The 17,201-nt window shown below is 38.4% G+C and overlaps 1 protein-coding gene across 5 annotated transcripts in view; it reads right to left on the reverse strand.

The window, feature by feature from the left end:
• ATP11B (ATPase phospholipid transporting 11B (putative)) overlaps positions 1-16,213 on the reverse strand; it is a 133,804-nt gene extending 117,591 nt beyond the window's left edge. For 2 of the 5 annotated variants that reach the window (XM_007971988.3, XM_007971990.3), the window contains exon 1: positions 15,924-16,213. In XM_007971988.3, the coding sequence (XP_007970179.1) occupies positions 15,924-15,950 (27 nt within the window). In that variant the 5' untranslated portion in view covers positions 15,951-16,213. The remainder of the gene's footprint in view (positions 1-15,923) is intronic. The other 3 variants (XM_007971989.3, XM_007971986.3, XM_007971985.3) reach the window with 2 other exon arrangements.
• Between the last annotated feature and the right edge of the window lie 988 nt (positions 16,214-17,201).

Consider the following 17,201-nt stretch of genomic DNA (forward strand, 5'->3'; position numbering starts at 1 on the left):
AAAGAAAGTAAAGCATGCCTACACAGGGAAAAAAGTAAAAAAAGACTCAGTAAATTCTAAACTAATGCCATGAAAATTAAACTTTAAGTAGAGAAATGATTATTTAGCATCACTGGATCACAGTAACATAATTCTGAAAAATAAATTTATTTATTTATTTATTTATTTATTTATTTATTTATTTTGAGGTGGAGTCTTGTTCCATCACTCAGGCTGGAGTGTAGTGGCGCCATCTCGGCTCACTGCAACCTCCGCCTCCTGGGTTCAAGCAATTCTCCTGTCTCAGCCTCCTGAGTAGCTGGGATTACAGGCACCCACCACGATGCCCAGCTATCTTTGGTATTTTTAATAGAGACGGGGTTTCACCATGTTGGCCAGGCTGGTCTTGAACTCCTGATCTCAAGTGATCTGCCTGCCTCGGCTTCCCAAAGTGCATGAGCCACCGTGACCGGCTGAAAATGTATTTTTAGAAAACAAAAGAATTTTAGCTTATTTTCAGTTATTTCAAAAAGCAGCTCATTGACCCTGTATAATAACTATGAAAATTCTACCGCTGATCTGCAATTCTTGCCTTCTAATATCTTCCTGTATTCAATTTTTTAAAAATGTACTTTAGAAACCAATCAAAGAATACTTACTGAATACTTACTATGTGCTTTGTAGTGTGCTAAGGACTAATGATGATGAAAGAAACACATGACTTAGTCCCTGCCCATATGGAATTGATGAAATCTTAGTGATTTATGCCTTAAGCTATTTCATTTCAAATACTTAAGATCAAATCAGAATTGTTTTCTGTTTCAAATGTGAGACAACTAGCATGGATATGTAACAATCTGGTAAGCAACTGGATATACTTGCTTAGAGCTTAGAAAAGAGGGCTAGACTTGATACTGGAACCCAGCAAGCAAAATGGTGACAGTTCAAGCAAAGGATGTGTACAGAATTGCCTATTAGTGTACAGAGCGGGCAGGGCATGGTGGCTCACACCTATAATCCCAGACTTTGGGAAGCCGAGACAGGCAGATCACTTGAGGCCAGGAGTTCAAGAATGGCCTGGCCAACATGGCATAACCCTGTCTCTACTAAAAATACAAAAATTAGCCAGGTGTGGTGGCGTGCCTGTAGTCCCAGTTACTTGGGAGGCTGAGGCAGGAGAATCACTTGAACCCAGGAGGCAGAGGTTGCAGTAAGCAGAGATGGCACCATTGCACTCCCGCCTGGGCGACAGAGCAAAACTCCATCTCAATAAAATAAAATAAAATAATTAAAATAAAATAGAATATAAATAAAATGTAATTAGGAAACTTAAAGAGTCTTTAATTGTTAATGGTTATCACACTGACTTCTAACAACCAAAGGCATTGGTTCTCAGAGTTTTGGATTTCTATTTTTTTAATCTCCTATAGGAGGGAACAGTTCTGGATTTTACAGATCAGTAAAACTTTTTTAATTAGGAAACTGGCATAGGGTTGCCAACTTTTTATTTTTCCAACCAAAAATATTAAGAAAAAAGAAAGCAAAGGAAACAATCTAAGACTTCAAAAAGTCTGAGAAACTAAACCAGAAAAGGGAAATTAGGAAAAAACTAATAAAATTCAAATAAAGTATGGAGTAAAACAACACATCAATATTGGTGTAACAAACATAGCATAGTAATATAAGATGTTAACAATAAGAGAAACTGGGTGGGAGAAGAGGGTACAGGAATCCTCTCTACTATATTCGCAACTTTTTTGTTAACCAAAAACCATTCTAAAATAAAGTTTATATTTAAAATGTTAAAAAAAATTACTCAAAAACAAGCACATCTATAAATTTATGCAAACACACAGATTACACTGACCTCATTTTTCTCTTTTTGCCATAGACCACTGAGAGCTTTATCTCAATCTACATGAAACATCATCATTACGAAACCCATGGCCTGGGAGACTACCAACTAAAAAAAACTGTTAAAAGTATTCTTTAGAAATTTTGACTTTCCCTTTCTCATATTAAATTCCTAAGATACTTCAGCTTTTCCCTCTTTTTTAAAAAATACTACAAATACATGCTGGAAAAAAAATGTTGATCAACATTGGCAGGTTAGCACTGCATCAATTCCTTTTAACTTTGCATAAAGATTTGGATCCACAAAGTATGAGGGTCTCCTACATATCCAAGTTAGACACCAATTCCTTTACAACACTTTGGAAGTTCAACAGGAAAACACAAGAGTAGAGAACTACTTTACAGTCTCTCCACAGTAAACAATCAGGCTCATTCTCACTGTTTCTGAACTTACTGTACATTAAAGAGCACAGTGTAGAGCTAAGATAAGCAAGAATATCTACATTCCTCTTGCAGTTCAGGAGGTGAAAAAGTGAAGAAACAATTTTCGAGGTAACATGATTAAGACTTGAACTTACTATATTGTGCTCAAGCTTTACCTGCCAATTACACTCATTTCAGAAGACTCTTCAAAGCAAAATCTTACAATACCAATGTGTAACACTTATAAAGAAAAATGTGTTTGCTACTCTGCTAGGCTCTGTACCAAATTTAAGTTAAAATGTTTGATCATTCTGAAGTATCAAGCCCCTTAGTATTTCATCTTATAATTCAATTTATAAATACCATGAGCAAGGTAATATGCTTGGAACTATGGAAATACCAAAATGAGAAAACCACGCCCCTCCCCTGAATAGAATTCATTTTTTTAAAAAGCCCTTTTAATAAGCACAAAAAGTAAAATATCACGTAGAATAAGTACAATTTTGACTAAAATAGCATTAAATTATACATGACTCACTTATTTTCCTACAGAGTATTATAAAATATAATCTTAATAGATTTAAAAGTATGGCATAATTTCCTTATGGATATGATAAAAGCTATTATTAAAAATGGGCAACCACTTTATCTCTTTGCTGCATTTCTAATTTCTATTTCAAGGTCACAAATTTCTCAAACATCAAAATAATTTTTGAGCTCCCAAGGAATTAAAAATTTTCAAAAACTCTAAAAAATAATTTGCCACGCTATTTAAAATCAATGTACACATTGCCATTTACACTATACAACATTTGTAAGAGGAGACATACATTAAGATATAAGCCAGGCCTAACTAATAAAATATATTTCACATTGAGAATGGCCATGGCTGGACTACAGAAACTCTTGATTATTCTTTTTCTTTTTCCTCTACAAACTTGTCACCACCATCTCCAGAATACCACTGCTAGACATTCCTTCCCCTAATGCATTCTGTAGTCTTATCTCACTTTCAGGCAGATTTAAGAGATAACGGTGGAAGCTACTGCTATTTCATTCTTCCCACTACAGCTAATTCTATTCCAAACTACTAAACTCCCTGGAAAAACTCTCTAGGTTCGAGTCCTGGCTGTGGCATTAATTGGCTATTGGCTTTGGGAAGGTCTACATTTTGAACTGTTCCTTTACTTCACAAAAGCAAAGACAGATAGTCTTTTTATTTTTTAAAATTAATACTTAGCCAAGCTTAACATAAGATAATCATTTCTGTCATCAGGGGCTGAGCCTCTGGGGCTCTCAGTGTGGAAATAAGCAGTCTGAAGTTCAACTCCTATAGGATAAGAATAGCCGGGTAAGAATCAGCAGTATCCCCTTTGCACCAGGGTTCTAGAGTCAGGTTCAATTAGTAGTATTGTGCTTGGGTCCAGGCTTGCTTCCACCTTTGAAAGAAGGCTGGAAAAAGCTGGGTACCTTTAAAATAAGTGTGTTTAAGATCTCCAAAGGAATAATGGAATAATATTTTTAATGAAAAATTATGAAACAAGTCAGGCACATATGCAGAAAAAGCAGACAGAAATGAACAAGGTCCAATAATAGATGCTGAAAATGAGAAATTGTCATTTAAGTAAAACTTCAGAAGAGAGGATAAACTCTTCAGTAAAAACAAGAGAACTGGTGGACTTGAAGCTAGAAATACAAAATTTCCGCTGAAAACAGCAGATAGAAAATGAGCCGAGAATAAGAAAAGAGCCATAGAGGACAAATTAAGAGGCTTCAACATATGTCAAGCAAGAGTTCCAGAATGAGAAAACTAAAGGCTGAGAAATAATATTTTAAAGAAAAAATGGCTAAAAATTTTTCTGAACTGTATAGTCTTCAGATTGAAAGCATACGCAAATGCAGAGCAGGAAAAATAATATGAAAAAACATAATGGATCTATCATAGTAAAATTACAAAATATCAAGGACAAAGAGATAATCTTAAAAATAATGTGAAAAATATTACCAACAAAGCAATGACAATTAGATTAAAAGCATATTTCATACCAGCAATTATAAATGTCAGAAAGTAAGCAGTATCTCCAATATATAGAGCTAAAGTAACTATTAATCTAGAATTCTGTATCTAGCTAAATTCGCATTCCATAGTGACCATGAAATAAAAACATTACCACTCATGAACCCTTGCTTAAAAACGACTAAAGAAGTTATTTCAGCAAGAATAAAATTAAATCCAGAAGAAAGAGGTGGTATGCAAGAAACAATAATGAGTAAAAGATACCACTAAATCCTTGTGCTAAATCAAAATTACCATATTAATTAAAAATTAATGTTAAAAAACGAGTTTAAAAAGAAGGACTACAACCCACTTTATGGGAGAAAATATTTGCAAATCACATATCTCATAAAGGTCTTATATCTGGAATACATAAAGAAGTCTTACAACTCAAGAATTTTTTTAAAAACACAAGAAATAACCCAATTAAAAATAAGCGGCCAGGCACGGTGGCTCACACCTGTAATCCCAGCACTATGGGAGGCCAAGGCAGGCGTATCACCTGAGGTTAGGAGTTTGAGACCAGTCTGACCAACATGGAGAAACCCCATCCCTACTAAAAATACAAAAAGAAAAAAAAATTAGCTGGGCCTGGTGGCACGCACCTGTAATCCCAGCTACTCAGGAGGCTGAGGCAGAAGAATCACTTGAATCTGGGAGGCGGAGGTTGCCATGAGCCGAGATTGCACCGTTGCATTCTAGCATGGGCAACAAGAGTGAAACTCCATCTCAAAAGAAAAAAAGAGAGAAAAAAAGCAAAATATCTGAATAGGCATTTCTCCAAAAATACTATACAAATGGCCAACAGGTATATATTAAAAAAACTGGACATCATTAGTCATTAGGGAAGCACAAACCAAAATCACAGTAAGATACTATTCATACCCACTAGGATGACTATAATCAAAAAGACAGACAAAAGTAAGTGTTGGCAAGGATATGAAGACATTGGAACCCTCACACATTGCTAGTGGGAATGTAAAATGGTCCAGATAGTTTGAAAAGCACTTTGGTAATTCCTCACAAAGTTAAAAACAGAGTTACTATACAACCCAATAAAAGTCTACTCTTTAGGTATAAGCCCAGATGAAAATACACATCTACATAACAACTTACAGATGAATGGTGATAATACCCAAAAGGCAGAAACAACCCAAACATCCATGAATTGATGGATGAATAAAAAAATGCAGTATATCCATAAAATTGAGTATTATTTGGCAATAAAAAGAAATGAAATAGTGATACATGCTACAACATAGAAGAATCTTGAAAACATTATGCTAGGTGAAAGAACACTGTTACAAAATACCACATATTGTTATGATGACATTTATATAAAATGTTTAGAGTAGGCAAATCTAGAAACAGAAAGTGGTTGATTTAGGCTGGGGGCTTGAAGTTTGGGAACATGGGGAATGAGAGTTAATGAGTTTGGAGCTTTTTTTGGGAAGAAAAAATGTTCTAAAATTAGAATGTGGTGATGGTTACACTAACCTATGAATACACTAGAAAAAAACTGAATCATATCCTTTAAATGGGTAAATTGTATGGTATGTGAGTTGTAGCTCAATAAAGCTGGTAAAAGAGAAAAAAATAGAACTAAACTACTATGCAATTGTAATGCGGAAGATGAGAAAGAACACTGGAGTTAAAAAATCTAAATTCCTATGTTATTTGTAGATGGATAGAGATGCTCAGTGACTACAGGCATAACTAGAAAAATAAATAAAAATGAAAATACAATCCATAGCTTATAATCATCAAGGGGAAAAATATGAAGAAACTTAACTTCAATGCAAAGCTAATCAAAATCTAGAATGATTTTCCATGGAGTTAGACAAACACTGTAAGTGGCATATGGAAGAATAAAGGTCAATATAATTCTAAAAAGAAAAAAAAAAAAAGAAGGTGGGGGTTCTGCCTGCCAAATACCAAGACTTATCATTAAAATACTATAATTAAGACAGAGCATTATTTGTGTACCAACAAATGAATGAAACGGAATACAGAATCTAGAATGAGACCAAGGTATATGAAAGAGAATGTTGGTATATGACAGAGTATGTGAAAGAGAATGCTGGTATGTGTCGTAAATGTGTCATTTATGACAGAGAAGGCAAACACCACAGACTTGTGGAGGAAGGATGCCTCATTCAATAAACAGCATTGACACAACTTTCTATATGGGAAAAAACAAATTCCCTATCTTATTCCATGCACAAAAATTAATTCCAGGTATCTTTAAAGATCTAAATGTTGAAAAACTAAATTTTAAAACAATTTGAAGATAATGCTAGAAAAACAGCTTTATGATCCTAGTATAAGAAAGGAATTGTCAAATATGTCATAAAAAGCAGAAATCATATGCCTAATAAATTTACCTACAAATAAATTTAAAATTTCTGTAGAAAAAAGACACCATAAACAAAATTAAATACAAGGGACAGACTAGAAGATATTTACAACATATACAACAAAAAATTAGCATCCAGGCTACAGCAAGAATAAGGAAAGGCCAAACTACCCAATGGAAAATGGGCAATCTATTCATATGAATGAAATTGAGGATACCTGCATCTCACTAGCAATCAAGAAAATGCAAATTAGAACAAAATGAGACACTGTTTCACACCCATCAGACTGGTACATTTTTTCAAGTCTGACAGAACAAAGTGTTGAGCAAGATGTAGGGAAAGGAGAACTCTGTTTTAGCAAATACTTTGGCAATATTTAGTAACAGTCATAATGTACATAACCCATGACCCAGCAATTCCACTTCTAGTATTTCACTTCAAAATAAATAAATAAATAAACAAACAATAATAGTCATTGTAACACTTTTTGTAACAGGAAAAAACTGGCAACAATCCCAATACACATTAGAAAAGAAGAACCCCCCAGAAGATTGGCTGGGGCAGGGATTACTTCATTTTGGTAGTTCTAAAACCTAGCAACAAACATGCTATCACAGAAAATTAATTCACTTACAGAAAATGAGTGAATTCATGGCATGAGAAAGAAATGGTGTCACCTAAAAGGGGATGCAGAGTTGAGAAATAGCTTTTGTTAAATGGAGAACAAAACCAAAGCAGACAAAATCCCTTCTTTCCTGAGATAAACGAGACAAGTAAGTTTTGGAGTAGGTTAAACAGTGTTAACTTCTGAGAAATCAAGCAAGAAAAGGCAACGGGGAAGTATTGGGGAGGGTCAGAACATTATACTGAATGGCTGGAAAAAGGTTCACTCATGAATAAGGCAATATTTGAATAAAGACTTGAAAGGAGCAAAGGAGCCAGCAGATGTCTGTAGGAAGAACATTCCAGGTAGAGGTAGTAACAGTCAGGACAAACATCCTAAAACTGAAGTATGCCTGGGACTTCTGATGCAATAAGGCTAGTGTGAACAAAGAGTGAGAGAAGAGTGAAGGAGGATGAGAAATGAATTGGAAGAAGTGTAGGGGTTGGGATACAGATCAAGCAGAGACTTTGGCTTTTACTCTGAACCAAGCAGAGACTTTGGCTTTTACTCTGAACAAAAGAGGAAGCAATTGGAAAATCTTAGGCAGAGGAATCATATGATCTAACCTGTTCAACAAGATCACTCTGGTAGATATATTGAAAACAGACTGCAAAGACAGAAAGGGAGAAACAATGAGATGAACTAGGAAGCTTTTGCAATGATTTAGGTAAGAGAAAGCTAGTCAAGGGTGGTGGCAGGGAAAAGAGAGAAATGGTTCTGGATATATCACTTTTAGCAACAACAAAAAGGGACATATGATTTGCTCCCCAAACACTTAAATGCATTCATGTTATAAGTAAAACACCTTTTAAAATGCATTTTTAAAAAAATTGACAGAAATTTTGTATATTTATGGTGCACAACGTTATGTTTTAAAGCAAAGCATTTTTGGATTCATGTATTTCTTTGATTTCTTCTCCCCACAGATGTATCCACAGAAAAAGAGCAGCTGACTAACTACATCTTCTGCTTAGAATTTGACAGATTCTTAACAAATTTATTAGCAATACATATTATGCATATACCTTTTGTTATCAATATAACTGAATTAAATCAAGTTAAGGGGAGAGTTTTACATGAACTTATATTAATAATCACTGATGTAACTGACATAAAATTTCTACACTTACAAAAATAAGAATTTGAGAATGGAAAGAAAGGAAGAAGCAATTTTGGAGATAAATACAAAAATACTTATGGGTAAAATTATATAATGTCTGGGATTTGCTTCAAAATAACTAAAGGGAGTGAGGATAGTGGGTGGGGGGAATAGATAAAACAAGATTGGTCATGTGCCAATAATTATAAAAGTTAGATAAAGGATAAATTATGCCATTTGCCCAACTTCATACCATAAAGGGGCTCATTATACCATTTTCTCTACTTTTGTATGTGACTGAAATTTTCTGTAATATAATGCTTAAAGAAAGAATAAAAATAACCTGTACCAGCTCTACCGGCTTCACACAGTAAGAATAAGCTACATATATACAACCTCTGTTTCTGTTCCTAACTTTTCCAAAATGCAGGGGAATGAATGAATGGTTGATACCTATGCATATCATCCTATTCTTCCTCCTTTCCTGAGGGGCACTCCACTTCCAATTAAAATGTGGAGACAGACACAGCTTAACTAATTAATATCCTTAATTTGATATTTCATCTAAATTTTGGATAGTCTAATAGTTTTAAAGAGAAACAAGTATGATTATCCGCATAAGCTATAACTTAATGTTAAGGAGGACAGACTACATCCTAAAAATTCCAAAGGAAGGCCTGGTGGGATGGCTCACACCTGTAATCCCAGCACTCTGGGAGGCCAAAGTGGGTGGATCACCTGGAGGTCCAGGGTTCGAGACTGGCCTGGCCAACGTGGCAAAACCCCATCTCTACTAAAAATACAAAAAATCAGTTGGATGTGGTGGGATGTGCCTATAATCCCAGCTACTCAGGAGGCTGAGGCAGGAGAATCGCCTGAATCTTGGGGGGCGGAGGTTGCAGTGAGCCAAGATTGCGCCACTGCACTCCAGCCTGGGCTACAAAGCGAGACTGTCTCAAAAAAAAAAAAAAAAAAAAAAAAAATCAAAAGAATTTGCCAATACCATATATAGGATAAGAAAATAAGAAAATTAAAAACTGTACAATTTTAAGTGAGCCAGTCAGCAAAAAAATTTTAGTGTTCTAGTTTTCTCCTACGCACACCCAAGCGTCAAACAGTTCCCTCAGAGCCATTCCCAGGTGCTAAGGAGTAACAGAAATTCAATGCATGTCACTCCCAATACAGGTGAATGTTTACTAAATGCATTATAACTACATATGCAAAAGAATTAAATACAAACATTGTCTGGGTACAGTGGCTCACGCCTGTAACCTCAGCACTTTGGGAGGCTGAGACAGGAGGACTGCTTGAGGCCAGGAGTTTGAGACCAGCTTCGGCAACATAGTGAGACCCCATCTCTACAATTTTTTTTTTTTAATTAGCTGGGTGTGGCGGCAAATGCCTGAAGTTCTGGCTACTCAGGAGGCTGAGGAGGAGGATCACTTGAGCCCAGGAGTTTGGGGTTGCGGTGAGCTATGATCACACCACTGCACTCCAGCCTGGGAGACAAAGTGAGGCCTTATTTCAAAAAAAAATTACATATATATTTTCTAACTTGTTAAAAATAAGTCTCCTAGTATTTCCCATATAAATATCCAATTAAGAATGTTTTTGTTTCTTTCTTTTTTTATGTTTTAGAGACACAGTCTTACTCTGTCATCCAGGCTGGAATGCACTGGCACGATCATAGCTCAGTGCCCCCTTGAACTCCTGTGGTCAAGCGATACTCCTGCCTCAGTCACCCAAGTAGCTGGGACTAAAGGCAGGCACCACCATGCCCAGCTAATTTTTAATTTTTGCAGACACAGGGTCTCACTATGTTGCCCAGTCTGGCCTTAAACTCCTGGCCCAAAACAATCCTCCGGTGTGTCTCCCAAAGTGTTGAAGTTACAGGTTTGAGCCACCACACCTGGCCTAGAATGTTTTTCTTATACTAAATTTTATAACAGAGAAACTCCAGGAAGAAAAGCAAAATAAAGAATACCTGAGAATAAAACCTTTCAACTATGTTTATAAACTCAAATCTTGAGTTTCACTTTGATATTTTTAAAAAATATACGTTTACTTCCTTTTAAGAATAAAAAAATTAAAATTAAACAATAAAAAAATGCACACTTCTAGCAAAAACTAAGCTAATCATGAATATTCTCTTGCTTAGAATGATCAGCACTCAGATAACTGCAGGAACAAAATGAAGAATCAACAGCATGGCTAAATCTAGAACCCTACAGCAGCCAACAGAAAACTCACAGAAAAAAAGCCTGGGTAAAATCAGAAAGTCCTTAGAATCAAAAACTTTCTTGAATCTGCCTATGCCAGGCATTATATATTGTTACCATAATCTAAAACAATGCTGTCGAACAGAAATATGACCTAAGCCACGTATGTTAATTTTCTTAGTTTCCACATTTAAAAAAAGGTAAAAATAAACAAGTAACATTTAATATTTAACCCAATATATGTGTATTTATATAACCCAATATAATTTCAACATGTAATCAATTAGAAAATGAATGAGATATTTTACATCCTTTTTCCAAACTAAGTCTTCAAGATCCATTGTGTATTTCATTCACACACATCTCAATTCAGAGTAGACACATTTCAAGTGCCTACATTTTGACAGCCATATGTGGATACCATGTTGAATAGCACAGGTCTAGAAAACATTTAATGACAATAATGGTAATCATAAGGCTCTTTAGAGGATCTGGAGCAAGGTCCCTACTTTAGTGTTGCTGGGAATACCTGAGATTCCTCTAATGCTCTATCCTCTTCCTAACCAAATGCAAAAGTGGGTATCTAAGAATATATGTCCGAAAATTGAGATAAAGCAGCACATATTCACAGATCTAGGTTCTTAAACATTAATTATTGAGGTTAAGACTTAACCACAAAAAAAATACCACCATAGGCCAGTGCTTCCTTTTTCAATTCCTTCATTCATTCTTTGGAAAAGAGGCAAAGAAAGCAGGTATTTTCAAACTGATGCTGAATTAGATTTGATACTCACTCATTCATTCAACCAACATTTACCTACAATGGGCCAACTGCTGTCTTGAGTGTAAGGAATATAAACACAAGTAAGATATGGTTCTTATCCTAGTCTAGTCTAGTAAGTGAGATATCTAGACTTCCATAATGTGTTCTGTAAAAACAGGAGCTCACTATTCTTTTCAGACAGGGTCTCACTCTGTCACCCGGGCTAGAGTGCAGTGGCACGATCATGGCTCACTGCAGCCTCAAACTCCTTGGCTCAAGTATCTTCCCACCTCAACCTTCCAAGTAGCTGAGACTACAGGTCAGTACCACAATGCCCAGCTAATTTTTTTTCTTTCCTAGAGATGGGATCTCACTATGCTTACCAGGATACAGAAATTCACTTTTAATGTTATATAGCAGCACTAATAGAAACAGAACATGAGTCACAGATGCAAGTCAGGTAGGTAACTTTAAAATTTCTAACCACTTAAAAAAAAGTAAAAAGAAACACATAAAATTCTAAAAATTTATTTTACTTTACCTACATATCCAAAGAATTATAATATTTCAACATGTAACTAATAAAAAAATGAGAGTTCTTTTTTTTTTTTTTTTTTTTTTTGAGACAGAATCTCCCTCTGTCACCCAGGCTGGAGTCTAGTGGAGTGATCTTGGCTTACTGCAACCTTTGCCTCCCAGGTTCAAGCGATTCTCCTGCTTCAGCCTCCTGAGTACCTGGGATTACAGGTGCCCACCACCATGCCAGGCAAATTTTTAAATTTTTAGTAGAGATGGGGTTTTACCATGTTGGCCAGGCTGGTCTTGAACTCCTGACTTCAGGTGATCCGCCTGTCTTGGCCTCCCAAAGTGCTGAGATTACAGGCATGAGCCATCGTGCCCAGCCAAGTTTCACATTTTTTAATACTGTTTTTGAAATCCAATGTGTATTTTATATGTAAGAATAACTCTACTCAAACCAGCCACATTTCAAATATATCAGCCAGCATAGTTTTATAGAATAGATCTGTTTTTCAGAAAATTAAAAATAATTTGGCAGTTACAGGTATAGGAAAAAGTAGCAGAGAGAGGCCTGAACATGTTCACAAGAGAAAAGAGAAAGAGAAAGAAAAGAAACATACTAACGGTAACTGATGGAGTACCGACAGCAGTATGAAAGAAACGGATCAAGAGCTTAAGTGGAATTGTTACCTTGGAAAAGAGGGTTGCATCTTCCTTGTGATTGTGGGAAAGAAGGGAAGAATTAAGTACCAATATAAGCAAGTTTGGTGAGTGTGAGAAAGAACAGAAAGTTGACTGAGTTCAGATTAAGACCTTCTCATTTTTCTCAGTTAATCAGAAGACAATCTTAGCAGCCTCCTACCACCATCACCAATACAATCTAAAGGGTTTACATTTATGGAACAATTTAAGAAACAGTTATCCTAGTAATATTGGTTTTGTGTAATTACTTATTTTCTAACTGTTTTCTGGGCTAGCCAATCTTAAATTTTGTCACTTTTGTCTCCAAACACAGAAAAAACATTACAGATTCACTCTTTCTTTCCTCATCTATTATTTTTTCAGCAACATGTACTCAATGTCTACTCATGTAGAGTGTGACCCTGACCAACATTTGTGCCCCCAGTATTCAGCATATTTTAATACCAGCACACAGCAAATGCTTTATTACATTCAAATGTGTACTGACACAGACTTTCATTTAAAAGCCTAAATTGGTGCTGTCCACTAGAATTTCCTGTGATAATAAAAATATTAACGGTCCAATATGGTAGCCAATGGCATCCAATAGACACATGAATTCTAATTTTAATTTTAATAGCCACATGTGGTTCAAATTTTAATTTTAATGGCCACTTGTGGCTAATGGCTACCGTACAGGTCTAAATATTAGAATACAGTGAGTAGCTAATGGCATTTCCATAATTACAATCAAGGTATTGTCATCTCTAATGAGTTAACACATCAAATATGCTATTGAAAATGAGTACACTTTGAATAATACTAACTGTACCACAAAGACACAAGAGAATTTTCTTAGTGTAAAATAACTTCAACATTGTGTGCCAAAAAACAAAAACAAAAAAGAAAAGCATATTCCAATCTTTTCATTTTCAGTCTACTTTCCCAATAGAAAAGATCAAGCTCCTGTCAACCCTCTGGTTTTTTCCGTCTTCTCAAGTAGTCAAAATACTTTGTCATCATAAGGAGTCACACTTTTTTTTTAATTAAAAAGAAATTACTAGAGCATACGTGTTGTTTCTGTAATAAAAGGACAACTTTTTTTGAGACAACATTAGTTGAAAATCGAGATTCAATATAATATAATGAATTAAATATGCTTATAACTCCAACCTGTCCTTAGGATTTGCTTGTCAATTTCCCCAAATTTGTCCTATTTATCTGAATTTTAAAATAAACCCATTGCTGAAAGTCATGGTGATTCAATCCATTAAGCCAATGGAAGTATAATCTAAACTAGCTTTTACTTGGGTTGAATAATTTCTGGTGCAATAACTAGAATAGCTGTTTATGACTGGGATAGTAAAATATACTTTCCTTACACTGTATCCAGTGTCCTTGATGTTTACTTTATGTGACCATACAAACTTAACCAGAGACACAAAGTCCTACGCTGGCCCGGTATGATTACATATGTAGAGGATCTGATAACTTAAAACCAGTGAGGTGAGCAACTAAATGTCAGAGATAGCATTTTTTATGCACAGCAACTTGTTCAACTCGTTAACCATCCCTGTAAGACGGCTGCCTTGTAAAATAACCACACACAACTTCCGGCCCTTCCTTTTAGCTGTGTTCATTTGAAGCCATTTTAAAAAACATTACCAGATTTTCTGTCTTGAAGATGAGCGTGGTTATACAACCAGGATTTTATTCTGGCTAAAAAATATCTAACAGCGCCAAAGGATGTCTCAATATATTTTAAAAAAGCTTCAAGAGACCCACTTTAAAATGATCTTCCTACCACACAAAAACACCAGGAGGTAAATCAGCCCTCTATACACGAAGCTTTGGCAAATCAAAAGCATAAGATCAAACCTGCAATAATTAACTTCCTGAGTAAAATTACTGTGCTACAACTTACGGCAACAAATTCAAAGTATTACAACAAGATGGTATTATAATGACATCATTAGCTTGGTTTCCTAATAAAGCATATATCTGGGATATCTGAATTTACAACGCTAAAAATAGAGAGCCAACATTTGTAGGAGGGAGTGGGAGGCAGTTCTTATTTATAAATCTTTTTTTTTTTTTTTTTGAGAATGATGCCCACTGCAAAACGAAGTAACAGAAGGCTGGCTCTGAAACCCCACACTTCTTGGTCTTAACGTTAAAATGCTTTTCTAGTGCAGAAGGGGAAAAGAGGTATCAATGCTTTCGTCCCACAAAAATAGTTTCTGTTTCACTAAATTGTACCACTGCCTTTAGAATTAGTAAATGAAAACACTAACTTGTAGAAGCATTAAGTTAATGCGATTTAGAAATTAAATAGTAACCGGCCTCATCACACAGATAAGGTTAGGCTTCTTCAGCCAGGGGCAATTTCTGTCCTAATTGTCACAGCTGCCTTAGTGCTGTACTTTCTGCGCTGTAGCTGCCAGGAGGCAGAAAAGATTTTTCTCTTTGAATTGATTCTGGGAAAGGTGGCACTTCTTACAGGCCTCAAATCACCCTTTTCTAAGATCTTTTGTTGGTGGTGTCCAGATGTTCCAGTAATACTGGAGAGTTAACTGTTCCTTCCAAACCTGTCTCGCTCAAACTGCCTTGAGGAGAACGGGAAAAAAGTAAGGTTCACATTCGAAAAGTTTCACTCGGGGTGGGGTGAGGACGAGGTAGGAAGGAAACGACAGTACGTATTGTTCATAACTATCATACGTATCGTTTCCGAAGCTAGACCAGGAGCTGGAAGTCTTTCCCCTTTCCAGGTCCTGGGGAGAAACGTCTCTCGCTGCGGGGGTTAGACTACCTACGACAGCCTCCTCCTCGGGAATCAACACGGCTCTGAATCGTGACACGCTTCCAGAAGTCCGTGACGACAGGAGGCAGAAGACAGGTTCTTCGCTTCCCCTTCACCCAAACACGTCCCAAATTGTTCGAGGCAGGAAGCGCACGCCTCTCTCATCTCCCCAAGACCTGCTCTCGCTCAGCTCCCTCGCCCTGTTTCCTCAGAGGGCACCGCCACTCCGCTCGGGACTCCCTCCTCTGGTCACAGCCGCCCCGGAGCGCCAAGGGGGAGGAAGTAACGGAGAAGCGCCAGCCTCGGGGACCCGGGCTTGGAGGCGAGACGAGCGCGGGGGCCGCACGGGGCTTCTCCGGCTCTGGGCCCCGCGCCCGTCCCCGCTGCGGCCTAGCCGGGCGCCCGCGCCCTGGCCTCCCGGCTCGGCGCCGCCGGCCTTTCCCCGCCACCCCGGGCCGAGAGGCCGCGCAGGGGCGGACGAACGGAAGTGGAGGGACGGGAGCACCTACCAGCTGCTGTCGGATCCAGCGCCACATTCCCCCGTCGTCGCCGTCCCGGTCCCGCGGGGCGCGGGGGCCGCGGGGCTGCAGGTGGAGGCGGACAAGACAGAGGCGGGAGCGGGCGAGCCCCTCGGGCCGAAGTTCCGCTTACCGCCGCCGCCGCCACTGCCTCACTCCCCGCGCCGCGTCCCCATCCCGCGGCGTCGGCCCCGAGTCCTACAGGCGCGGCCCCGGCGCCGCCCCCGCCCGGCGCAGCTGAGCCTGCCGCCGCGCCGCAGCCACCTTCATTATTGACCGTTGTCACCAGAAGCACCCCCGCAACCCCACCCCCGCCCTGCCCCGCCCCGCCCCGCCCCCCGACTCCACCCGGGACCGCCCCCGGTGCCCCGGCCCGCCCCCGGACGTGACGAAAGGGGATGGGCAGACTGAGGGGGGCCTGGCGCGCTCCGCCGTGGTTCCGAGCAGGGGGTGGGAGTCTGTGTTGTGGGTCCGGGAAGAAGGGAGCGTGGAAAGGTGCCGGGTTCTCAGACGCACTTTCTGTTCACTGCCACCCTCCTCCCCGTTCTGAGAGTGGGATTAAGTCGTGTCTGTGGGTCTGGCCGTCTCCGGAGTCGGCCGCTTGGGGCTGATTCCTCGGTCTCTACCTCCTGTTGCAGGTCTGTTTCGGGCTGTCTGGCTTCTTGGTCCACCAGTCTCCCGACAAGCATACGCACAGTCCTGAGCGTATGTGACTGAAAGTTAATCCCCAGAAGGCCCAGTTTGGGTACCATCAAGTTGTCAGAGCTTTTGTCTCAACACAAGTCAGGGCTCTTCTTTAGCAAATGGCTGAGACGGGGCTAGGGAAATCGTGATCACACCCAAGTGATTGGAAAGCATTGCAACTCCCCTGAGCCTGGTACGGCCTGGGCCCGTGTTTCTAGGAGAATGGATGAGATATTCTGTCTTGTCGTGTGCTAAATTGGACAGGTTCAGGGGAAGATAATTTGCATAAAAAGGTAGTTGTTTACTGTTAACTGCCAAATTTCTGCAATCAAAAACACCCGTAGAAGTAACTTGACCTGGGTTAAAAAAGTGTGTGGATGACAAGCTCATAAGGAACAAGAACAAGCTCATAAGGAACAACAAGCAGCAACTGGAACAAGGCTTTGACTTAAAGATTTGGCGTTGTTTAAAAGCAGCCTCGTATACATATTGTATTATGTATATGTATTGAATGCTGTATTTTTGCTGAATTAAAGCACACTTCACCGACAGACGTTTGTGGTTAAAAAAAAAATTAAGAACAAA

This window comes from Chlorocebus sabaeus, chromosome 15 (assembly GCF_047675955.1).
Source record: "Chlorocebus sabaeus isolate Y175 chromosome 15, mChlSab1.0.hap1, whole genome shotgun sequence".
NCBI classification, from domain to species: Eukaryota; Metazoa; Chordata; class Mammalia; order Primates; family Cercopithecidae; genus Chlorocebus; species Chlorocebus sabaeus.